The sequence below is a fragment of the Pelodiscus sinensis genome, chromosome 1 (assembly GCF_049634645.1).
Source record: "Pelodiscus sinensis isolate JC-2024 chromosome 1, ASM4963464v1, whole genome shotgun sequence".
Lineage (NCBI taxonomy): Eukaryota > Metazoa > Chordata > Testudines > Trionychidae > Pelodiscus > Pelodiscus sinensis.
The window spans coordinates 74642893-74669447 of record NC_134711.1 but is presented as its reverse complement, the minus strand read 5'-3'; the positions used below and the strand labels follow the sequence as shown (position 1 = coordinate 74669447).

Genomic DNA, 26555 nt, shown 5'->3' with positions numbered 1-26555 from the left:
TTGTATGGGAAACATTAATTAAGGAATGTATGTAAGAGAGAGAGTGCTTGGATGATGAGTGAATGGTTCTGAGAGGTGCCAGCCTGAGAATACAGCAACAAAGGGCTGAAGAAGGCGTCATGTGCCAGTGCAACCAAAAGGTGTCAAGTGGAGAAAACCAAGTACTGGAGGTCCACCCGATGAGATCACTGATGAGCATCTGGCAGCCACCCTGGAGACATCAGCATGATGCAGCAATTTCCATAGACTGGCATAGGAAGAAATTCCTATAAGAACTGGACTAAAAAACTATGGAATCAGAGTCCAAGGTTCTGCTGCCAGCCTACCAGGAGCTTCAGATGTGCATCTGATCAGGACTTCGCTCCCCACTACCATCACTTGTGTACAGAGTACCTGGCCAGTATTCTGTCACAAGCAACTTCCAGGCTGGTAACTATACACAGAACTTGAATGAATGGATATATATATATAAAGTGTATAAGGGTTAAGTAGTGTTAGGAATAAGTAGTTAAACAACGTTGTTTGCTTCTATCTTTTCTTTATTTTTTTATTATTATATTTACAATAAATGTGGCTTTTTGCCTTATCCCCCTCATAAGATCCTGCTTGCTTTTATTTGGTATAACATCTCTACATGCCACACACCCCACGCAAGGGGACTCTGTGTACTGACTGCTGCAAGCACAGCCCACACAGCTACTATTGGGTGGTTTCTGGCCAATGGGAACTGTGGAATTGTGCTTAGGGTGGGGGCAGCACACAACCCCCTCTGTGGGACACACAGCCTGCAGAGATGCACGTGGCTCCTGCAGTCAGCAACTGTGAACAGCATCCAGGGCTGCAAGAGGCAGGAAGCCTGCCCAAAGCTTCCGCTGAGCCACAGTTCAATGGTGGACCAGATGTGGCCATGGGCTACATTTTGCCAATCACTGCTATAGCAGGTATCTCATAACTCTTTCTCTAAGATAAAAAATTAATCAATATCCACAGCAAGGTTCCAATCATGACAAGACTTACATGAACACTTAGTTTTAGAGACATGAGTAGTCCTACTGATATCAGTAGAAATACATGCTTTGTAAAATTAAGGTTTGGCTGGAACTAAAATTTGATACGTATCAGTACTTTTGAGAGGAAAGGGTGCATATAAATAGTAAAATATTATTTTAGCACCTATTCTTACAAACATGTACATGTGTGCAGCTTTAATTGGCTTTAATGAGACAACTCAGATGAGGAAAGCTATATGAGCTTAAGGGTACATATATACCAGGAAAAATTGTGTGTAGTATTGAGGTAAGCAATAATTTTTGATGGTGGGGGTCACTCAAAGAATTTGGTAACTCGATTAATATAGCAAAGACATAGCAATGTGGGTTAACAACTTAAGGTAAAGCCTACAGGGCAGTCTAGGAATGAACTTGAGCTGCTAAACAAGTTGCTGTGTTGGTAGGCAGTCCATGCTAATTTATTTATATGGAAATACTCATGGGTAGTTTCTATCAATCTTCAAAGTCCCACAAACCTTATCCTTTCATGTTGGTACTATTGTTAAGTATAAACATAAATAATCAGTTTTCCTATGCCTTTCATCTGCATATTATACAGTACTTAGTTGAAAACTAAGATAGGTACCTGCTCAAGAAAAGCACAGTGAAGAGGCATAGCAGGTACAATATAGCAAACTTTGGGAGTTGAAGTTTTAGAACATGAGAGTTGGTTTAGGAATAAAGGACCATGGGACTTTCTGATTCAACTTCTGTGTACATTTAGAATATTTTTGATAAATTCAGCATATAATAATCTATATAAATAACTGCAAAATAAACCAGAATAGCTAGCCGCAATTTAAGTAGCAAGCCTCATGGTACTAGTAGGGTTTTGAAAGTTTGATCTACAATTCATACATAATTCTTTTCCCTCCTCAAGAAGTATACCTCAGAAAATTAAGCAAGACTCCTTAGGACTTATACACAAGGGAAGAGCCCAAAGTAGATAGGGTACATTAGCCATTCCTCATTAACTCTTTGTGTGGACACTTACTCAGAAAAAGCACTCTTACGAGTGCAACAAAAGAGCATCCACCCAGAGAGTTAGTCCTGGTCTACAGGTATTGGACTGACCTAGCTATGAGGAGAGAGTGTGGAACCAGGGAGGCTTCTAGCTGGGGTCCGTCTTGGGGCATGAAATTAAAGGCACAAAGAGTAGAAAGGTCATGGTTAGAAAAGGAACCCAAGAATCCTGCTTCCCAGAATCCCTTTCTCTCCCCTACCCACTCCACCAAGCATCAGCTCCCAAAGTCCTCACAAAGATGAGACTGGAACCCCCAGACATAACCAACAGACCCACTGTTTACCTACAGGAAAGGAAAGAAGCCAGAAGTTCTAACACACAGTTCCCTGCTTTAACTCAGTGCCACTGCTCTCCCCCCAAAAACGAGCCACCCTCCCAGACCTCCTGCTCTAACCCAGTGCACCCACTCCTCCCCCAGAACTAGCCCCTTTTCCAGTCTTCCTGGCTCCAATCCAATGACCTTCTCCTCCTGCAGAGTCGGGGACATAACCTAGCAAGACAGAGAGTAATGCAGTGACTCCATCGGACCTGCCCTGGGTCTCACCAGAGCAGCCGCCGCTGTGGCCACATGCTTTTCCTTCCAGGCACTAGGGCACGTGTGCAGAGCAGCCATGAATAGTCCAGGCACACAGCTCCGAATGTTCCATTTGACAGGCACGTGCCCTCGCCTCCTCCCTGATCCCCTTTACAGGGCACAATCCCAGACATTTTTTGCAATTTAAAAAAACCCAGCAGGACAGAGAGTAAACAAGTGAAAATGAGGACATGTCCAGGAAAAAACAGAGGTACGGTAACCCTATGCTAGGTGGAAGAAGACACAGCCTTCCCAAGCCGCAAGGCTGGCCCCTTTTGTAGGTATTCTGGGGGCTGGGTGTCACTGCCTTGAGTACCTGTCCTCCCCATGCTCCAGGGCTAGGGAGGCTGGGTCACATGGAGCTACCTGTCCTCCTCTCTCCCCAATGCTCCAGGGCCGGGAGCATGAGCTGGGGTGCGTGAATGCCTGCCCTCCTCCCTACCCTCCTTGTGGTGATGAGAAGCACATGCGGGGTGCTGCCATGCTCTCCCTGGTAGGGGTGCAGGCCCTCAAAGGAAGGAGCAGGGTGGGGGAGGCAAGCCCCCACCCCTAAATTTACTGATTGCTCATGAAAAGTGTTTTGCTCTAATGTTCTGCACAGAAAAGACTGAACATAAGAGCCAGGTTCCCTCTAATCTTTCACGTCTATGTGTGATTTCTTTTTTTATTATTTTTTAAATATACTAGGGGGCTGTGCTCCCTGCTCGCTATGCCCATCAACCGCCCTCTCTGTAGGGACAGGCAGCCCTGGCTCTCCTGCCTGGCCACCGGGTCTCCTCCACCACCATCCCTTGGCTGCTGAGGGGGGCCAAGGCTGCAACAGCCCCCTAGCCATCACAAGCGGGTGGGGGAGAGGGGAGAGCGGGTGGGACCATGAGGCTTCGCCAGCCTCAACTTCCTCCCCCAGGTCGCCAGGGTGGGTCCTGGGCCGAGGCCATGGCACGGCAACTCGGTCGTGCAGCACGAGTAGAAACAGAAAACCTAGCTGTGGGCGCTCTGCTAGGTGGCCTTTGAATTTCTCCAGAAGGGACACCCAAGCGCACAGCTTACAGGGAACGCTGCTCCAGGACTAAGAATGCAAATGCAAAGAACGCCCAAGTTATTAGAGTAACAGGATCCAGGGAGTGAAGGCAGAGGGAGCGGAAGGGAAGAATCCCCTGGGAACAGGCTCTTAGCCTGGGAGAGAAGAAATTTCCCTTTTACTCAACGCTGGGCAACTACAGCAAGACACAAACTGTCCGCCCACAAGACTACAACTCCCAGAATGCACCGGGAAACGGCCCTCCCGCACTCTACCGCTCCCTGGCTTCAAAGCGCCGCGCGGCCAAGCCCCGGTGCGCGCTGGGAGCGGTAGTTCCCCTTCCTTCCCATCCGCTGGGCACCTCGCGCACTCCCCAGGATCTACCCTCGCAGCCCCCGGGGGTGGAGCTGGATGGCCCCGCGAATGCTGTCAGCCCCTCCCCCCCCAGCCGGGATGCGGTCCTTGGATACGCCCGCCACCCAGATCCCGCAGGCAGCCTCGGCTCACACAGACCTGCTCGCAAACCCTCGAGCCGCGCCCGCAGCCGTGTTAAACAGGAAACGTAACCATGGCAACGACGTTGCGGGAGGGGGAGAGCGAGGTCTGAGCTAAGGCAAGCCGGAGGGGACTAAGTTATTGGGCAGACCCCACTTTGCCTTCCAGAAAGGGGGCGTGGGGAAGGAGGAGAGAAAGGTTGTTGCAGACTCGGGGAAAACGCCTTCGCCCGCCTCGCGTTAGTAGCGGTCCCCCATCCATCACGTTCCCCTGATTGGCTCGTAGTTGCACTTTCTGTCTATACACCGGATCATGAGTAGGCGCCCCCCGCTCCCGTCATGAGCCGGGTCTGGCGGTCGGTCATGAGATCTTATAAAGAATCAATCAGAGCCTTGGAATTAGTTCTGTCCCTGAAGAATATTTAGTGACATTTACCTTCCGGTACCTGAGTGTGGCCTGAGGTTCACTTCACATTTAGGGTGGCAAAACCACATTGCTCAGGTGTGGAAAAAAAATAATCTCACCCCACGTGTAGACACAGCTAGGTCAATGCAAGACCTCTTCTGTCAACCGAACTGCCATTTCTCAAAATAGAGTATTCCTGCACTAATGGGAAAGCCCCTTCATTTGGAGTAGGCTGTGTCAACACTAGTCCCTGTAGTGAAGACATGGACTTACTCATTGTGCTCATGGTAATTAAAGCAAACAACTTATTTCAACACTGAAAAGAAACACCTGTAGAGTTTTGTTCATGGTTGTCTTCTGTAACAAGGAAGTAAAATATTATCAACAAAAGAATTAGTAAACATATATTTAAGATGGAGTAAGGAAATTAGTTTAGGCCACTATATGGTAGTGCTCCCTAGATTGCTGAGAGTGAAATACTCAGCACTGGTAAGGATTTTCTTGTTTCTTGTATTTTAATAAGATAACTACTTTAAATGCTTCTGTGAGAATAGCACTATTTTTACCTTTCAGACAATCAGTTTTACAAAGACTGAAATGTGGTGTCTAAACAATTTTAACTCTGACATACTAAAATGCAATAATTTATTGCTCCACAAATTGTTGACTATTTCATGTCCACGTTTGTCAGATAACATGTATCCATTAGTATTGTTTTCCTGAGAGTATTTGATTAAATTATAGATGTGAAAAAGTCTGATGAGATTTAATTCATTATGAATACATAGTGCATTATTTTAAGAGTAATGGAATCTAATCCGGGGCAGTGTAACAGCCATTATCCATTGTGTACTTGTTTTTGTAATATAGAATTAAACAAATCAAAAGGCAGCCGTTTTAAGAAGCTTAGAATGGTGAAAAGTATAACGTTTAGCTAGTAAAGATTCCTAATGCACAGCATAACTGTGTTGTCAAGTAAAGCAAAAATTAATTGTGTTTTATATTATATGCTTATTAATCAATATCTTTCATTATACTGGTCTGTACAGTAAACTGTTAATTGGGTACAATTCTTTGGATCACAGTGGTGCTGTGTAAATGTAGAGCAGGCAGTACCGTAACTGACAATTTGACACACTCACCTTCATCCCTCCTGGCCCCAAAAGTCTTTTCAGATGCAGAAAGACTGAAAAAAAAGTGAGACTGACCACAGCTATAAAAATGTTTTAAAAAAAAGTAATAAAAAAGTGAGTGACTGTAGCTATGACTTGTCAGCCATCTTGACACCTCTGTGATCCAGCTACTTTGTAACTCAGAGTAGCAGTAGTAAATATTTACACTTCTAGAACTGTACTCAAACATATACTTAAGCAGTTACTTATCCTATTGTTTATATTGAATTAATGATTTACGCTGAATGAATAATTATATTTTCAGAACCCATTAAACAGAAAGAATGAAACTGAGACACACAATATTAATCCTCAAATACTTTCTAAACATCTTCAATGGAATTTTCTTGGTAAGAATTCTGACTTCATTTTAAAAAGTTAAATAACTTAGTAAATATTATTCAGCAACTATTCACATTTTTAAAAATCTTATTGTTTTCAGGTTTTAGGTTTTTTGCTTATGACGTTTGGCATATGGCTTCTATTTGACAGAGACCATTTATTCGCTGTTTTATGTGAGTATAAATAGATTTTTTTTCTGCACTCCATGACTAGCAAAAGTTATAGAATCTAACAACAGATATAATTATAGGATTTCTTCACAAGATGGCAGTATTGGATTAAAATTCACCATATTTTTTTTTCTGTAATTTATGTCCTCTCACTGGACAAATCTGTTATCAAAGTTGGAGAAAGACAATTGTAGGATTGACACTGAGAACAGCAATGGAAGAAGTATTCTTCCATCAACCTTGTGGTTTCTATACCAAAACTAAAATCAGCTGCTTTTCCGGAAAAACTTGCCAGCTGTCTACACTGGCTGCTTGAATTTCCGGAAAAGCACTGAGGATCTAATGTAAAATCATCAGTGCTTTTCCGGAAAAACTATGCTGCTCCCATTCGGGCAAAAGTCTTTTTCCGGAAAACTGTTCCGGAAAAGGGCCAGTGTTTTCCGCAAAAAGCCCCGATCACGAAAATGACAATCGGGGCTTTTTTGCGGAAAAGCGCGTCTAGATTGGCCACGGATGCTTTTCTGGAAAATGTGCTTTTCCAGAAAAGCATCCTGCCAATCTAGACACGCTTTTCCGGAAATGCTTTTGACAGAAATCTTTTCCATTAAAAGCATTGCCGGAAAATCATGCCAGCGTAGACATAGCCAGGGTGTAATGGTAGTCAACATAGCTAGGTCAACCTAAATATTAGGTATAGAACAGGCCTGAGCCACTCTCCCAGTTCTACCTATAATCATAGAAAAGATCTTCCAGGGTCCACAAGCCATTTCCCGTGTAGCTTGGGAGGAGAACTACCACTTCTGCAGTAAGGGAAGAATGTGAGGGAAGGGACTTTCCAGACATCAACCTGAGGTGATTAGAAGGTCACAGAGCAACTTCAAAAATCTTTCTTTTAGACATGGAAGAAGGGAAGAAAAAGAGTTCACTTTATTTGTCTTTCCCCATGTCAGTTTTTGGGGAAGAGAATGGCTATCCCTAGAGATCTAAGAGGGAGGAAGAAAGCCAGCTGCCCCTGAAAAGCATTGTGACCTTGGATTGGCACAGCTAGGCAGAGTCGCCACAATAATGACACAAGAACAAGCTCAGTTAAAGAGCAAAATGGCAAAACTTTCTGCAAAAGAGTATAGCGGCAGCTCCCCTCCTGCTGCTGGTATTTGGTTGCACCAGCCATTTGGCCTTCTATCCACAGGAAGGAAGCATACCCACAGTCCTGAACTCTCCCTCAGAATTACTTCTTGAGAGAGGGATCTGTCCCATCTGGGAGGAGTCATGCATTTAAGAGCCATTTGTGTGCCAAGGACCACAACTCATCTAGCCATTAGAGACATTTTGGCAGTGTGGAGAGCAGAGGAAGAGGTGGAATCACAACCATCTTCTCATCTCTGCAAAGATGATAAAATATAAATGGAAGTCTGATCCTCCAATTAAGGAGAACTGGACCAGTGTCCAATAGGTTTAGGAATCTAACTTGAATTTTGAATGCACAACAAACCTGTAAGCAGGTGAGTATCTTCCAATTTAATGATGAACTGTTATATAACTCTTTTTAATATAACCTTATTTACTTCCAATGTGCCGCTGGACAACTCTTGGTGTCCCAGAATGCATTGTATTGTGGTTCACACTGAAGTCCCAAAAATACAACCATTTTTTGTGTGAATGTATATCTCCTCTTCACAGTAATGGGAGTTAGTGAAATATCACAAGAAAGATCTCTGTCTCTTCAGCTGGATCTAGCAGTGGAGGTAATAACTTCATTTGGTGACTTCACTAATTCTGTCTGTTCAACAATGGCTTTCAAAAAGTTGGCACAATGCATTTCTAAAAATGAAGAAGTTTTAATGGCAGAGTTTTGTAAATGCAAGTTAGCAAGAAAAAACGGCATGTTAAGAATTAATTTTGTTTCAGCTTTCACAGATGAGAACCACTTGGTAACATACATTTCTTTTATGTTGGTTGGTGTTGGATCGATCATTGGTTTTATATCATTTTTTGGATTCCTAGGAAGCTTTAAAGAAATCAGATGGTTACTAATTCTGGTAAGTACAGCCTTGTAAATGACCCTGTATTTAAGATGTTAACTTACAAAGCACAGCCAATGAACATACTACAGGAATAGAGGGTCCCAATATTATTATTATTTATTTTCTACCCAACTGCTAGAGTCATGCGTGAAACTCTGTAGAAATAGATAAGGAAGGTGACCATACGATGAGAGCCCATGATGTGAGGAGACTTATGGCATAAAAGAAGACATTAGCAGATGAGAATAAGTTGCAGCAAATTGCTTTTATCAAGTCACAGTACTAGTGAGCATTAAGCATATGGGTTTAAAAATGTTGGAAAATTGCAAATTTTATCCACTAGGTAGTAAGCTCTTTTCTGGACAAAACTGCCTCTAGCTCCTGAAGCAATTTGTAAAAGTTCTTTATAGTTTCAGACTGTAAAGGAAATCAGAAAAATTCCTACAGAGATCCACTTACAGCAACACCTTATGGAATTACAGCATGCTGTACATCTTGCTACCCTCTTAACAATATAGGTTTACCTAGCAGTGACAATACTGGGGAAAAAATGAGTTGCCAGTTTTGCTATCAGGCCAAGTTATTTTAATAGATTATTTGGTTGACTATAACTCATACTTGGTGCTGTCTTCAGTTGTAAATTGGAAATACAATTGCATGCTGTATTCCCTGTGCTTTTGGAAGTGTTCAAGAAAAAGTGCCCTTTTCCTCAGACAAAACTTCAAGAGGGCAATCGCATATTTCACTCTAAACCAGTGCTACTGCTGGCAATAGTCTGCCTGCCTAGTAAGCTGTGGTGCTCAGTGGAGTCAGCTTTCTTTAGTCCAGTGATTTGATGGACGAGATGAAGCGCTTGTTGCTGCACAGCAGATTTCACAAGGCAGGCTTACAGTTTGACTGATCAGGGACAGGCTGAGCAGAGAGTGCTCACTAGCAAGCATAGGAAGAGAAAGAGTAATTGAAATATTTACCATCCCGTATAACAGTAATTCCCAAACTGTTGGGCCTACCCCTCTTAGGGGATGATTCAGAACATTCAGGGGGTGAATCTTGGGGCCCAGGCCAGCCTCCCTTGGGGGGAGCAGGAAGGGAATGACACCCAACCCTGCTGTGTTCCCAGACCAGTTCTGCCCTCATGTCCCCAGGACAACTCTGCTCTTATCCCTATCCCCAGTTCTGCCTCCAGTTCAACATTCAGCCCAAGCTCCATTGCAGAGCCAATGGTGCAGTAATGAGTGTGGAGGGGGCTATGGGTAGTTTCCATTGCTGGTGGAGAAGGGTGCACAAGAGGAAAAGTTGAGGCAGCTCTGCCATACAACCTGCATTCTGGAAGTGGGTGATTAGAAGGGCCAACCCTACGACAGCTAATTATTTAGGGCCTGATTCTCCCTTGCTTTGGTCCTGATATAGTCATCCATACCTGTGAAAAGTGAATATCAATTGATGTTGATATTGTGAGTACAGGCAGTCCCCGACTTACGCGGATCCGACTTATGTCGGATCCGCACTTACGAACGGGGCTTTCTCGCCCCGGAGGTCGAGGTGGCGGATTGCTACCTGCGAGCTCCAGGGCGAGAAAGCCCCGTTCGTAAGCTGCTCTGGTGCCCCTGGTCTGCTGGAGAGCGTCTCCAGCAGACCAGGGGCACCGGGCGGGTTCCCGCGCTTCTGAGACTTTGCCAGAGCAAAGCCTCAGAAGCGCGGAAACCCGCCGCTGCTGCCGCTTCAGTCCGGGTGCCTGTGGTTTGCTGGGGACGGTCCCCAGCAGACCACAGGCACCGGGACTGAAGCGGCAGCCACGGCGGGGTCCTGCGCCTCTGAGACTTTGCCAGAGCAAAGCCTCAGAGGCGCGGCACCCCGCTGCCGCTGCGGCTCTGCTCCCCGTGTCCCTGGTCTGCTGGGGGGGGTGCAGCTAATGTGCCCCCCCCACAGCAGACCAGGCTTTTGTTTTGGACCCTGGGGCAGAGCAGCTGGGGCGCTGCCGATTGGTCCTGCAGCGCCACTCTGGGCACTACTGGACCAACCCGGCAGCACCCCAGCTGCTCTGCCCCAGGTGTCCCCAAGTCAGCTTCTGCTGAAACTGACCAGCGCTGACTACAGGAAGCCTGAGGCAGAGTTGCTCTGCCCCGGGCTTCCTGGAATCAGCTGCTGATCAGTTTCAGCAGCAGCTGACTTGGGGACGCCTGGGGTTCTTAAGTTGATTCTGTATGTAAGTCAGAACTGGCGGTCAGTTTCAGCAGCGGCTGAATCTGGACGCCAGTTCCGACTTACATACAGATTCAACTTAAGAACAAACCTACAGTCCCTATCTTGTACGTAACCCAGGGACTGCCTGTACAGTGTTCGGATTTGAAGGTTGTAAATTAAATACTACCACCCTCCTTCTCATATACTTTTATCCTGAGCAAGGTATCTTCCCAGGTATAACCAGATTTTCAGCCTGGGAGTGTTTCCATCCATATTCCTCAGCTCCTTCAATAGCATCTTCTTTTTAGGCTGGTAAAAGTTCTGTCCCTCTAAGGCAGTGGTTTGTAATCTTTCTCTCTTGCTGACCCTAAAAAATTTCAACTGGAGGTGTGAACCCCTTTGGAAATCTCAAACATAGTCTATGGATCCTCAGGGGTCTGCGGATCACAGACTGAAAACCACTGTTCAAGGTAACAGCCTTTCACTGATCACTTAGGCGTAGTCTGCAGTCCCTCATGGGTCAACGGATCACAAGTTGAATCAGAAGAACATTGTTGACTCACTTACCAGTGTGTGCAATCTTCCAAGGGTCTTCCTTGACAGGCTGGCTGCACAATTTTAGAATTAGACCTAAGAAATACAAAATCAGCTGGTCCAATAGACAGAAGAAAAACAGCTGGAAGTGAAAAGGAAAAATAAAACAGATACACATTTACTAACAACACGTGTAGCACTGCAACATACTTTTTGAACTTTATGGACCTTAAGCTCAAAGGCCTATGTATTACTGGAGATTAGACTAGATGTTCACAGTGGTCCTTTTTTGTTTTATGATCTATGAATAAGCAATATTTTCAACACAGCTTTGCACATAAGCAGAAATGCATACAAGGGCTTATTAGATATTTGAAGCAGAGAAAAATGTCACAGCTACGAGTGTTTTAGATACTCATATAGAGAAATATCAGCAAAAGTATTGCCACTGAAATGTTTTATGTGGCCATCTTAAAAACTCTTCACATGTTGAGACTCATCCAGTCTCAGAGTAGTGACAATATCATGTAACTCAGGGGATCACAAGACAAATAGCTAGTAAAGGATATGTGAAGAAAGTATCTTGGCAAATCTCCTTAAAATGTGAAATCTTGCCTTGGGGGCTGATTATGCAGATATTACTCATGTATCACTCTCTAGTAAATCAGCAAGAAGTTTGTGTGACTCAGGCCTGCAGAATCATGTCCCAGTTTTGTGGTTTTTATACCTATTGCTGGAAGCATTGTGGATAAAATTATTCTGGTTGAAATCCTGGCCCCACTGAAGTCAATAGGAAAACTCCCATTAACTACAGTGGATGGGACCAGATTTCATCTATTGTTTCTATATCACATGAAATATGAAGTGTTTCACGATATATAGATTATATTTTGAAGACACAAATGGCTATAAAACAGCTACATTATGGAAATACCCAGTATGATTAAGAGGTTTTTTGGTTATAGCTAGTACTCATATTTGGTATTTGTTGCTCCCATTGAAATTAACGGCAAGACACACATCAATGTAACTCTTATTGGGCTATAATTTTAAATTCTCACAATATTTTATTTTTGTTACTTACTTTCAGTAGCAGATTCGTGTCATTCAAGCTATGGAAAAGAGGGGAAGTAGTGGGGACTGAGCACAAATCAGCCGATTCATGGAGCTCCAAAAGTATTGGGAAGGAGGGAGAGGAGTAGGAAGTGTGGGCTCCAGTGCCCCAGTATGTAAGAGGTACAAGGGACAGATGGGGTGTGCGTGAGCCACATGTGGAACCTCAGTGGGTCACATGCAGACCATGGGCTGCAGGTTGCCCACTACTAGTGTACTTGGACTTTCAGAAAATCTTTGTCAAAGTCCCTCAACAAAGGCTTTTAAACAAATAAATGAGGGGAAGGTCCACTCATGGATGTATAATTGTTTAAAGGACAGGAAACAAATGGTAGGAATTAATGGTCACTTTTCCAAGTGGAGAGGAGGAAATAGTGGTGTCCCCTGAGGATCTGTACTGAGACCAGTGCTATTCAATATATTAATAAATTATCTGGAAAAAAGAGGTAACCGTGAAATGAGTAATTTTGTATCATCTGGAAATTTTGCTGATGATACAAAATTACTCAAAATAAGTCTGATGATCTGTGAAATATTACACAGGGATCTCACTGAACTGGGTGACTGAGTAACAAAATGGCAGATGAAATTCCGTGATGATGAATGCAAAGTAATGCACACTGGAAAATGTAATCCCAACTATGCATTATAAAATTATTTTACCTGGTTTCAGGTAAATGCTTTCAAGATGAAATAAATCTGAAATGAAATAAATCTAGAAAAGGTAAAAAGAAAGAGTAAATGATCAAGGGTATAGAATAGCTTCCATGAGAGAAGATTTTAAAGGACTGGGCTTTTTCAGCTTGGAAAAATAACTAAGGAGGAATATGATAGAGGTCTGTAAAATTATCAATGTTGTGGAGAAAGTGAATAAGGAAGCATGTTTTGTTTTAATCCTTCACATAATAGAAGAACCAGGGATCACACAGTGAAATTAATACGCAGCAAGTCTAAAACAAACACAAGCAACTACTTCTTCATGCAGTGCAGTCAATCTGTGGCAATCGTTTCCAAAGGATAATGTGAAAGCCAAAATTATAGTGAGGTGTAAAAACAAAATAGTTAAGTTAATGGAGGATAAATTCACCTATGACTATTAACCAGGATGATCAGGGATGCAACCCCATTCTCCAGGTGTTCCTAGCCTCTGGTTGCCACAATCTGGGCATTGACAACACGGGATTGATCACTCTTGTCCAGTCCTTCTGAAGTGCCTGTCATCAGCCACTATCAGAAGGCAGGATAGAGAACTAGATGGATTGTTGGTCTGGTCCAGTATAATTGTTTTTATGTCTTTTTAATTCTACATTTGTATAGTGCCTAGCATAGTGGAATCCTGAGCCATATCTGAGGCTAATAACTGTTATGATAATATCAATAAATAATAATTCACTTCAAAGGAGCCTGGATTTTACCTGGTTTCACAATGCTTTCCTATTTACTCTAACTATTGTGTAATTATGATTCCCATTCTTAACATGGGTCAGGAGATGCTTCCTCCCAGTAACTTTCAGTCATTATTTCAATAAAAGTTGCAGCTTCTTCTTTAAATTTAGCATCAGCAAATTATGTCTTAGTTTATATTTAAGGCTATGTCTATACTACAGCTTATGCCATGTTGCTGAGGGGTGTGAACATTCTGCCCCATGAGTGACATAAGTTATACCAATGTAAGCTCTCACGTCAGCAGGAGAGCTTCACTCAGTGACATAACTTCTGCTCACAGAGGTGGTTTTCCATGCAGATGGGAGAGCTCTCTCCTCTCAGCATACAGCATTTTCACCAGATGTGTTTGCATATTTGGTACAGCTGTGGTGCTGCAGTGCTGTCCATATAGACATGTCCTGATCCTGAATGGCAGCAGCAGTGATAGCAATGTACGGTGCTCTCCAATTGCTTCTATAGGAAGAGATTTCCTTTTTTTATTGGAATACATTTAAATAATAAGCATGATTGGTCAGATCTCAGTTCATTAAGCAGTTGTCCATGCAGTGTTCTATAGTACATTAATTTTATGTATCTATTTACTGTATTTGTCTTTTTTAGTATCTGGGACTCATAACTCTTCTGCTTGGTCTCCAAGCTGCAATTCCAGTTCTGATATATTTAAGAAAAGAAGAGGTATGTAAACTTTCTATCTCATAGGTATGCTGACACAGTTATTAAGGGTTGATCCCTATGGGCTACAGAGATACATTATACCCCAAGATGGGATCTCTGCAGTGGACTTTCTATGCCCAAGTCTGGTCATGCCGACACATTGAGGACACAGAGCAACTTGGAATCCAGGAAGACTTGGAAGATTCTCATGCATATTAATTCCCCATCCCTCTTCCATTGACTCTCCCTATAGTAGAGTTTCCCAACCTATGGGTCGGAACCCAAATATGGGTTGCCATTACATTTCAGAAGGGCCACCAAGTGTCTCCCCAAATGGCTCTGCTCTCGCCCCCCTCCCCGGTTTTTGAATTGCCTTGGGTCACCAAGTCTTTCTGAGTTGTCAAAATGGGCCCCCATCTGGAAAAGGTTGGGAACCACTGCCCTATAGTCACCATCTGTGCAGGCGCCAAGGAGATTATCATCAGCAGTAGCACCAATAGATTTGCTGAGGGGGAGCTAGAAGGAAATACAAGAATTGTGATAATGTTGTATAGGAAATGATATAGGTGCTTGTGAATGTGGGTTGAGTAGGTATCAGCTTCCCTCCACCTTTCTCTGTGATCACTTCCTATTGATATCTTCATTTAGGAGATGTCAGCCAGCTATAGTGCTAGACTGGGAGAAGGCTCACTTGCTGCCTTTCCAGCCATCAGCTAGCTTGGATGAGACCCCCTCCCCCAGAATTGGGGGCGGGGCACTGCATTCCTGTAACTCCACAATGACTCCACTACTGGATCAAGAAGTGGAAGGGAAGAGACAAAAGGGTGGAGATCCATGGCAAACCTCTAACTACTGCTGAGGGGCCTTTTCTCATAAGATTCAACTTATCACACTACAAGCCAGCAGCATCAGTACTATTAGAAAATCATAGGTATTGTTACATGACTCACTATGCCAGAGAACCCCCTGCAGTAAGACCAGCAGACAGGAGCAGCTCAAGGCCGGCTGCGGCAAATGGTGCCCCAGGTGGAGCGCGCAATTGGCGCCCCTGCCTGCAGGGCCGTCAATGGACTGATGTCATCGGCGGGCACCCCGGGTGGCAGCGCCCTAGGCGGCAGCCGAATCCGCCTATAGCCCCGGGCCGTCCCTGACAGCAGATGTAGAACTTCTATCCCAGTTTCCCAGTTTCTCTGCACAATCTTCAGCTTGCTCTCACCCTGCCACTGACTTCCTGAGTGACTTTGCCCTCCAGCCAAGCCATCAACAAGAATTCGCCCCTTTCCATGGAATCCAATCCAAAACCGGAAACCTTCGCCACAGTCTCTCCTTCCCATGGGGTCTCTCTTCTTTCCTTCTGCCTGCCCTTTCAATTTTTACCCTTCCCAGGTTCATTTCCACCTCAGCCCTCCTGGACTCTTTTGAGTTGCTCCCTGATCTTTCATGAACAGCCACTCCTTAGACTCTACCTGATTAATAAATTTTTCTCTAGCCAGCTTCCCACAGTTGAGCTTCCTTCCTTCTAAATCCAATACCCAGCACAGGTGAAGTGGGATGGGGTTAACTTAAGAGTGCCTACTGGCCCTTAAAGGGGCAGGCTACCCTGTACTAAGTATTTTATACCACTGTCCAGGCAAAGACTGTGCAAACAATGAATGTAGATCTATGGTTCTGCTTGTATTATCCCAATTTAAACGGAACATATAGGCTGACTTAAAGACCACATAGAGCACAAGTTTCTGCAAGATCATGAGTCGGTGGGGGAAAATATGGAACAATGTTAGATGAGATGATCCTAAAGTAGTTCATATGACAGAAGGTATTGACTTTTGTGAAATATAAGAAGTATAGGTAATACATACTATGTTAGTACCACTACTTCTAGATAGTTTGCAAAATTCTCTTGCCTGTTAAGGAATTAATTCATTTTTAAACAATGGTAAAAGAATTATGCTATAATTAGCTTATGTAATGAGCTTTATTAACATGAATGATCTAATTAATCACTGTGTAACAGTTGTGTCTATTTTGTAATTTATAGCAACAGTTATTTTTACCCTGACATAAAATGTATGAATTAATTACACTATTTGTCAGCTTAGGTTCTACATTAAATGCATGTCTGTGAACGAAAAATTCTTTATGATGACTATGGCCCAGCTCCACAGAGAGACTTAGGCACTCAAGTCCCAGATTTAGATACCCCTTCAATCCACAAAACCCCTGCTCAACTGCAGTCTAAACCTGAAGGCACCTAAACTTACTGGATCACTGATTCATAGCGGATTTAGATATTGCATCCATAAATTTTGCAACACTTAACTTTTAGGTCCCTTGAAAATCACTGGAATCCACAAAATACTGTGTTAGGCATATAAGCTTCTTTATGATGCACAGTGGGAGATAGGTACCTGAAAATAGAATTCACAAATACAAGCATGATAGGCAAGGAACTACCGAAGGTACTCTACCAGATGCTGAGGAGCTGAATGTGACCTACGTTTTGCCCTTCTCAGAAGCATAGGTGCCTAAACCTAGGCTGCAGAGAGGCACTATGGCTTGCAGTCTACATCTGAGAACCCTGTTTTGGAGACAGGCTTCGAAGTAGTGCATGCCTACTTCTACACAAAACAGCTGGGGAGGGGAAAAATTAAAGGTTTCTTGCGACCTTTAACTCAGTGGCTACAGATTGTGCAATACCATTGGCCCGGTACTCCACTGTTTCTTTTTACCATCATATAGTAGTTTATGCACTTCATTTCAGCACTGCTGCTGTACGGATGGCAGTAATTCATGGTCCTGTACAGCAGTTCTAACTCTTCCTTCTCCTGGCTCTACTCCCTAATGTTAAAATCTATTGCATGGGAATGCAAACAAGAGTCCTTTCAAAGCTAGGCTCAGAATGCACCAGGTAGGGACGAGGGAAGGGAGAGGGAGGCTGTAGGCTCTTGTGTGGGTTTTCCAAAGCCAGCTCCTATTCCCACACTGTAAAGTAGAACTGCATCACTTCTGCTGCCTCTGACTCTCTCTCTGACACCAGAATTTGCTTCTTAACAAGAAAATTAATACTGACTGAGTTCTGCCAGCACTAGAATAATTTTCTGTACTGGAATATTTGAGCAGATAGGATATATTCTGGAATCAGGTGTTTGTGTGTGTGTTATTTTAAAGATAGCAGTAAACCAACCACAATTGAATCTCAACCTTAACTATAATGGTGGTATGGCATTATAATTCATTAGACTAACATGCCATCCTTCACAGTGCAGGGCTTCCAGCTGTGTCTGCAGAATGAGTTGGCTAATTGGCATGAGGTGGCAGAGAGAGAGACTTAGCATTTGCTTGCATTGCAATGAAATGTTTCCATGACCTACAGCATGTCACTATTACTCATGACCTCTGTGCAACTGCATTTTTCCTTTGATATATCAGTCCACTGCCCTAGAGGCTGCTGTTACAATGGGTCGCTTTTTTCATCTTCGCATTTCTGCTTTCTTCTTTTCTTTGGCTCCCATGGCTGCAGCTGCTCACGCATATTGTAAAGAGGCCAGAGCAACACGTCTCACAGGTGGCCCTTGGGGGGAAGTAGCGTATCAGTAAAAGCAAAACAAAGAGTGCTGAATCCTCTTTCCAAAAATGGAAGCATCGAGGGCCTCATTCCACAATAGAAATGTCCAGGTTTCAGGTCCCTGAGCCTTTTCATGAAACCAGAATATACAAAATGCTGCTGACATGCATGTTCTTGCATCAGAATTCTAAGGAGACATAATTAGGAGAGGCAGCATGGTCAAGTGGATAGGACACTGTTGTGGGAGTTTGGAGATCGAGATGATCCTGGCTCTACATTTGACCTGCTATGTGATCTCTGACTACTCATTTCAATAGACTTTGCTTCTGTTTTCCCTCACATCCTTTGCCTATGTTATCTATTTTGATTGAAGCTCTTTAGCCCAAGGACTGATTCTCACTACATGTTTGTATAGTGCTTAGCATGAGGCCCTGAATTCAGTCATACTAATAACGCAGTATTGTGGGCAGTTTATATTGCCAATATATATTGCCAATGCTCTGTATTAACAGGTCCAGACTATGTGGAATGACAGAATTGATGAAGTAATTTCTAACTATGGGAACAAAAATCTGACTGGAAGAGAACATGAGTGGTATATTCTGCATGCTGTGCAGGAAACTGTAAGCAGAAAATTGAAAAATCATCACCCCAAAAAATGTTCCACCCTCTTTTATCACATGGAAAGTCTGTGTCAAAAATCAGTCACTGAAAAAACTATTTAGCTATAGGTTTATTTATCATGGTTGCTTGGGTCAGATATAAGAAAATATATTCCCCGCAGTTTAACTGAAAACTTGGGAGTCTATGGGCTTGATTGGGCTAGGTCTGCAGAAGGGCAAAAGGACGCCACTCCACTCTTGCTTTGCCACTCTGTACAGGGGCAGACACAATCTCAGCCACTGTAGGCCACTGGCCCCTGAGCATAAGGGCAAAAATCTCTAGTGCCGTGGCCAATGCAAAAAGCCATAAAAGATGTGCAAAGGAGATATCTGTGGCCTGAACCCATGCACGGCATCTAGTGAAAATGGCCTACCATGGAGAGGAGTGAATAGTGTATCCTGTAAGAAGGTATATCTGGATCACACAGTGGCAGCATTCAGATTTCCTTCCTCAGGGACAAAGCCTACCTCTCCAAAGCATTATACCATACTCATCATTATTCTGTCCAAGCACATGTAAAAACACCTGCTAGTGCTATATTTCTCTTCACCAGTACTGACTGCTGGAGGCAACTTAAGGCCATACGTTAGCCCCACATACTTCTAGAATTCATAAACATTTTCATTACAGAGTGAGGCATAAACAGTTTCCTTTGTGAGAAGTTCTTCATAGCAGCATCATTTTCCATGAGATAAATTGCTCAAAAGGTGAACTGTTTTTTACATATGATAAGCAATAATTTAGGATCCCAAATAATTCACAGTGGTGAATTACAATTTCCTTTGTTCTGCAGATACTTTTAAAAACAAACATTCTCTGAAAATCTGTTCTTGCTAAGTCCTGATTTTCAGCAACAGCTAGTGGTGTGACATCATCATAAAATAAGGCAGCATTCCCAGCTCTGCTTTCAGCTTTTGTGTGACATCATCAACAATTGTTAGAAAAACCCAGCCACAACCTAAGATTTCATAGGTTTTTGACTGATACATTTCCCCAGCAAAATATGGGTTTTCACTTAAATTCATGCAGGAATTAGGGAAATGTTATTTTTGACTAAATTGATTTTTTCAATTGGAAAATTCTAAAGAGGATATTTCCTTTTGAATTGGCATTTAAATCTGAAATCTTTTCAATCAATATGAAATTTCAAAAATTACCAAAATATTGTACAGCCATTTCCAAATTGATTTTTTCCAGAACTGTCTGTTCTTTAATTTTTTTTTAATTTTTTTAAAATATTTTGATTTTTCATACTGTTTTAGGATAAAAAAAAAATGTTGAAATGTTGGAATTTCACCTGGAACAGAAATTCAGCTTTCCAAACAGATCTACTACTGATATTCAGATGGTGGGAAGGATGCCTGAGGAGTTGACCCATGTGATTTTGTGCTAGTACAGGCAGTCCCCGAGTTATGCGGATCCGACTTATGTCCAGCAGACCAGGGAGAGGAAGCAAAGCGGCGGAACACGCAGGCAGCGGACAGCCCAGACGCGTCTGGGCTGTCCGCTGCCCGCGTGCTCCGCGGCTTTGCTCTGCTTTGCTCCCCGTCCCCCTGGTCTGCAGACCAGGGGGACGGGGAGCAAAGCGGCAGAACACATGGGCAGCAGACAGCCCAGACGCGTCTGGGCTGTCCGCTGCCCGCGTGTTCCGCCGCTTTGCTCCCTGTCCCCCTGGTCTGTAGACCAGGGGGACGGGGAGCAGAGCAGAGCAAAGCCGCGGAGCCTGGGGTTCTTAAGTTGAATCTGTATGTAAGTCAGAACTTGCATCCAGATTCAGCAGCTGTTGAAACTGATCAGTTTCAGCAGCGGCTGAATCTGGATGCCAGTTCCGACTTACATACAGATTCAACTTGAGAACAAATCTACAGTCCCTGTCTTGTACGTAACCCGGGGACTGCCTGTAGTTATATTTTTGTGAAGTGCTAACGCTACAATGAGGGCCTTATTTTCAAAAGAAGGTATTTCTACATTGCAGAGTTTTTCCAGAAAAACGGCCATTTTTCTGGAAAAATTACACATCCATCCACACTGCAATTGCGTTCTTTCGACAAAGTCAGAAGAACACAGGGTTATTTCTGACAGTAGTAAACCTCTTTCTACAAGGAAGAAGCCTTTTTCTGAACGAGCTCTTTTGGAAAAAAGGCGTGTGTGGATGTGGAAGAGGGAGTTCTTTTGAAAAAAGAGGAAAGAAAGAAGAAAATGCACAGGTGCCTTGGCGGCCACTCCATCCATAGAAATCACAGGTTAAATGCTAGATAGCGTCCATGCTGAATGGATGATATCTTTCGAAAAAGCAGATTGCTTTTTCAATGTGATTTTGTTGTGTGGAAGCTCTCTTTTAAAAGAAGTTTTTCCAGAAGATCTCTTCTGGAAAAGCTTCCAAAAGAAGCCTGCAATCTAAACATAGCCAGCTTTCCATTCTTACCTAGGTATGAACATAAATGGATAGATTTTCTAAAGCACGCAGCATGTTGGGAACTAAGCTCTTAACATTTTTACCATAAGTGTCACCATAAGAGCTGCTCAGTGTGAGTGTTTTGGGACATTTTGCTCTTATTAAGGTGTCTAAATTAGACTTGTACTCCTTAAATATCTAGCCCTAATTATGGAAATGCATTCCATTTCCTTTGCTATTTTTTACAGATTTTTCTCTTTTCTTCCTGGTAGTATTTCAGTGTGCCCTGGTCTGTTGTCAACGTGGTGCCTCTAATTCTAGACGGCATAAACAACAATGTGTAAAATGAATGCTTTCTTAACTCACATTTATGCCTTGATGAAGGCTGTGTGTGAAGGCCAAAATGTTTGGCATTTGCCTGGAATAAAAACACTATAATAACATTTCCAATTTACATTTTTATTAGTTCTATCATGACCCTTTCAAATAGAAATTCCTTTCAAATATATATTTTAAGAACATATTCCTCTCTTACTATACTTGTAAAATGCATATATTATACATACCATTGTATATTACAAATACATGCAAAGGCAGTTTTGGAAGAGTTTGGATTCTTATAAGATAGAGAAGGATGAGACAACATAAACCATATTTTAAAGGATTGAATTACATCACTGACACTACTACTTATTCTTGTATTATAATTCTGCCTACTTTGGGGGCACAAATTAATTTTTTATTTGTTTTGGCATTAAAGTTGACAGGATCTTTTTTTTTTTTCTAGCTGGAATGTTGTGGCAGACACAATTCTACAGACTGGAAAAAGAATGAAAATAAAGAACATGCAGATCAGGTCCCATGTTCATGTATAAAGTCTAATAGGAAGGAATGGTTTTGTGATGCCCCAGGGAATGAAGTGTACAGTAAGGTAAAGAATAACCAATCTTTGTTTTACCTGAGTGAACACAGTAGCCAGCTTTCAAAACTAAGGGCTGGTCTACACTACACCGTTAGGCCAAAGTAGGGTAGAAGCTATGAAACTGACAAGAAAGCGGGACAGTTCTAGTCCAGCTGCCTCTACTCCTCTGGAGAGGTGAGTGGCTGCTTGACCCTGCTACTATCTGTGGAGCAGATAAAAAAGTTCCCGTTCCTGGCTTGGAGTTAGAGTGAGAAGCCTGGATGCCTGTACCATGTACAAAGGGAAAGTTGTGGCGGCTGGACCCCATTTCTGGCTGGGAGTTGTGATGAGAAGCCCAGGTGGTTCCCCCCCACTCTTGGCAAGGAATGGATAGGCAAGCTGCCTCAAGTGGCTTTGCCCCCACTTCTGGTAGGGAAAGGACTGAGCAGGAGCCTGCCAGGAGTCCCAGAGCCTATGGAACACCATAAGTGCCTTTACAAAAAAGTGAAACAATAGTAACAATCATCATAGTTAAAGCAAAGACATTCCTGGACAGGCTTCCGGCATGATAGTTCCTGTTTAGGAGTCTGCCACACAGAAAACTCTAGTCTAGATCAAGGAGGAGAGTCAGGATAACAGGAGCTAGGAGCACCACAGAATGAATCAGTCATAAGAGAACATTTACCAGAAGCTTGTGCAGCACTTGTTGCTATCCACCATTTTGTGCTGTGTACAAGTACATCTATGAAATAGGAAATGGAGGGGGGGGGGAGAATGTAACATCAAAGCAATGGCAACATACAGTTATCATTATTGTTATTTGTACCATGTGATCTATTTAAGAGTTATCTTTCACCAAAACATCTCCATTCACTTTACAGAATTAAAGAACCCAAGCAGAAAAATAAGCAGCATCTTAGAACCTCCATAGCTCAGAACTAGCTAATTATAATAGTGGGACAAGCTTGTCTAGGGCCATCAAATTGGAGAGCCTTCTATTATTACAAAGCAGGAGTAAAGAGCTACATCTATCTATATATTTTAGAAATGTGCAACACTCTGTCTGTCCATGAGTCCGTTCAAGAACTTCTTCTGAATGCTGTTGGAAAATAGTTTCACAGAAAACCTTTGAGCAGTCCTAATTTATATAAGCTTTATTCTTTACCCTATTCTAAGATTCAGTTTTCTGAATATGAACATGCACTGTTATTCAAAAACGGGGAATGGGGTTTGAGGAAAAATCATGGAGACTATAAGTTTATATTAGTGAGAGATCTGCCTGTTACCCTTTTACCATAGTAACAAAGTCTCTTTTTTACTTTTCGGCTTGTTATCTCTATAATAGTTTATTAAATATAAAAGTTAATGGAAAAATAAACATTAACAATGATCCAGAAGACATTAAATCCATCTTGAGTTGAATAATGTGTGGGGAATGACAGTAAACTTGCAATAGCTGAAAATACTCATTTAAGCATTCAGTTGTAGAGTGACTGGATGCTTGAATGAAGATTTATCAATATGTTTCTGCACAAGCCCTTAGATCAGCCACTAGTCCCAAAACTTTTGAGTGCAAAAGTAACTGATTTAGGCTATGTCTACACTATAAAGAAAAGTCAGGAGATACACAAATTGCAAACCACCTACATGGAGCAAATGTCAGGGAAAAACTCTCTTTTGGAACATCCTTTCTTCCTTGTAGCATGAGGTTTTCAAGGATGACGAAAAAATGCATCTGCTTTTCTGATTTTTTTTTTTTTTTTTTTTTTAAAGCAGACGTATTCCTTGGACATGGCAGAGGTTTTCCGGGATACCTCTGATATCCTAGAAAAGCTCTGTAGACTAGACATACCCTTAGTCATGTGCTTATACATTTAAAATAAATTGAAAATTTGCTGGGCCAAACTCTTAGCATTACACACTAATATTATTGCCTTCTGCTGAGTAAGTATCAAAATCTTAAAACCATGGTAGAAAGTTGTTGCATAGAATTTGATCAGGAACATGTTATAAATATGTAGTTTGAATCCAGGAATCAAAATACTTAATTTAATACTTTTTCATTTGCTTTTACCTAGGGATGTGACGAGTATATTAATGTATGGTTTGAAAACAACACATTGGCCTTAATCATAATTAATATTGCACTGCTAACTATAGAGGTATGAGCATTTGATTTTAAAAAAAAGAAGATTATTAATATTAAGTGCTGAGTGGTGGTACAGACTACTTCATATTCTGACTGAATTGATTTATCCAGGTCTCCTGACATATATCCCCTTAAAGAATTGATCTATGAGCACATTTTTTTTATCTGCAAGTATATTCTGCTTGACTCTTTTCTCTGTCAGGTATTTTATTATTTTACTTTTGGGCTTTTCTGTTCCCAGCTGTAGACTATCTCTTTCTTTGGTGTGTTTTAGGGACATGTGAAGTTTATGGCAATTTTTTACATTTTAAGTAGTTAAGTAATCATGTATCCTTCATTCCTGCAGTGCCTCAAAATCTTTTATGGCTTTATCCTCAGAACACGCTGGTGAAGTACAGAAGTGCTATTATTCCCATTTTACATATAGGGAGTTGAAGCAAAGAAAGACCATGTGGCCTATGTAAGGTTCCACTTGGGCATAGGAAAGAGATAGAGAACTGAGTCCAGATCTTCCAAGTTCTACATTAGCATTCTCAGCTCTAGTCTGTCTTCCTGTCATTCTGTCTATGCTGGCATTGGTGGAATCAGAATCTGTCCTCCAAACTGCAACAGATTAAATTTAAACATTAATGAGCATAAGTGATTATGACTTGCTTTAATTTTTAACCCAATCTTTCTTCCTTTTTTCAGGTTCTCCTGTTCATACTAAGTGTATTGCTGTTCAAAAACATCAAGAAGAATAAAATTTCACTAATGGAATCATGAAAGATTTTTGATATTGTTATACAGGCAGTCCCCGAGTTATGCAGATCCAACTTATGTCGGATCCGTACTTACGAACGGGGCTTTTCTCGCCCCGGAGAATGCAGGCGGGGAGATGGGGAGCAAAGCTGTGGAGGACCTGGGTGGTGGGACCGCGGCGCGTCTGGGCAGTCCCGCCTCCCGCATCCTCCGCGGCTTTGCTCCGCATCTCCCTGTGGTAGAGCAGCTGGTGCGCTGCTGGTTGGTCCCGCAGCGCTGCTTCTCGGCGCTACTGGACCAACCCAGCTGCTCTGCCCCAGGCATCCCCAAGTCAGCCGCTGCTGAAACTGACCAGCGGCTGACTACAGGAAGCCCGAGGCAGAGTTGCTCTGCCCTGGGCTTCCTGGAATCAGCCGCTGATCAATTTCAGCAACAGCTGAATCTGGACGCCAGTTCTGACTTAAGTACAAATTCAACTTAAGTACAAACCTACAGTCCCTATCTTGTACGTAACCCGGGGACTGCCTGTATTGAATTAATTATTTGGTCATTCTTTAGTCAGTAGGTTCCCAGGCTTTTTTATTGTATATCCCCTTTCAGCTCTACCAACTGCCCATATACCTCTACCTTTCTCATCACTGATGTGATACTCTTGTGTGTTCTTATTAACACTACCTGTCTATCTGTCTTTCCATATTCACTGTTCCATACAAATACAGTGCAACATATACAACTAAAAAAAAAAACCCAACCCTGAGTTCTGAGTTTAGTTAGACTAGACAGTTGCTGAGAAACTAAAATTGCACTGACCAGTGACTGGAAGTGAGGGCTCTGTACATCAGCATCTCTGTGTATCTGTGTTCTCATTAAATAAGTTAACAACTGTATTTTATATAACAAATCCATACCGAGTTTTAAGCTTTGTCTGAGTAGTCTATTATAAAAATGTAATTAATAAAATCTACCATTACACAACATTCTGAAACTGAATACTAATTTTCTGAGTCTCCAAAACAACATGCAACAAGAGTTATGTTATGTATGTTACTATATCAGCAAATATATCTAAAACAGAAAGAAACGTGGGCACTATTACTGGGGTCACTGATCCAATTTAAGGAATGTCTGAGTCCAGGTTACTCACGATGAGCTGATATAAGGGAAATAAGCCTATCTAGGCAACATGATTAAAGGCCATCAGGGCATGGTTGCAGAGCCTATGTCTACATTATGGGGTTTTTCTGGGATACTGGAAAAACTCTGCCACATCCAGGGAACGCGTCTGCTCTTCTGCTTTTTTTTTTTTTTTTTTGCGGAAGAGTAGACGCCCTCTTTCTCCTACCACGAGAAAGAAGGGCTCTTTTGAAAGAGGGTATTTTTCCCCAAAATTTGGACTAATAGTAGACAGCCAAATTTAGGAAAAACCTCTTCCGAAAAATTTGCGTACCTTTTTCTGATAGATCACTATAGTGTAGTCATAGCCAGAGAGCTGTTCACAGAAGGAGAAGTACTCCTAAGGGAGAGGTGCTCCCAGAAAAGCAGAGGCCCAAAGTGGAGGTCTATGCAAGCCCTGAAACTGGGGAGAGAGACTTTATTTAAAGTTTATTTGGCTTTAATAAAGGAGAACTCCTAGCATGAGAAATGTGTCTTTTACCCAACTGGATTGTTTAGAAGGAGCTGACAAAAGAGAAACTGAGGCCACGAGTTCCTGCATCACCACATTAAATCAAGAGGAAGCGCTACAGGGCAAGGGTGGCTTGCAATAGACATTCATCAGACTCAATGGTTAATCAAGCCATCCAAGTGGGTAAGACAGCAGCTTCAGAAAATTCTCTCATTTCTTTCTTTACAGCGGCACTGAGTCTCAGAGACCAGCCCAACTGACTTAGTTGGGCCTAAATAGCAGAGTAGATGTTCTGCACCCCCTCCACCAG

General features: G+C 42.5%; 2 protein-coding genes across 8 annotated transcripts in view; one reads left to right on the top strand and one right to left on the bottom strand.

The window, feature by feature from the left end:
- LRRIQ1 (leucine rich repeats and IQ motif containing 1) overlaps window positions 1–4282 on the bottom strand; it is a 172978-nt gene extending 168696 nt beyond the window's left edge. For 2 of the 5 annotated variants that reach the window (XM_075932602.1, XM_075932621.1), the window contains exon 1: window positions 2124–2200. In XM_075932602.1, the coding sequence (XP_075788717.1) occupies window positions 2124–2185 (62 nt within the window). In that variant the 5' untranslated portion in view covers window positions 2186–2200. Of the gene's footprint in view, window positions 1–2123; window positions 2201–4181 lie in introns of those variants that run through there. The other 3 variants (XM_014568997.3, XM_075932613.1, XM_075932608.1) reach the window with 3 other exon arrangements.
- A 555-nt stretch (window positions 4283–4837) lies between these two features.
- On the top strand, window positions 4838–25589 carry TSPAN19 (tetraspanin 19). Of its 3 annotated transcripts, XM_006114020.4 has the most exons (9): window positions 4838–5057; window positions 6006–6090; window positions 6183–6255; window positions 8161–8291; window positions 14154–14228; window positions 18285–18395; window positions 21618–21761; window positions 23810–23893; window positions 24571–25589. In XM_006114020.4, exons 2-9 carry the CDS (start codon window positions 6025–6027, stop codon window positions 24643–24645), a joined length of 759 nt encoding a protein of 252 aa, XP_006114082.2. In that variant the 5' UTR covers window positions 4838–5057; window positions 6006–6024; the 3' UTR covers window positions 24646–25589. The 3 variants fall into 3 exon arrangements, with proteins under 3 accessions (XP_006114082.2, XP_025035947.2, XP_025035946.2); XM_025180162.2 differs by lacking the exon at window positions 18285–18395; XM_025180161.2 differs by lacking the exon at window positions 23810–23893.
- Window positions 25590–26555: the final 966 nt, after the last annotated feature.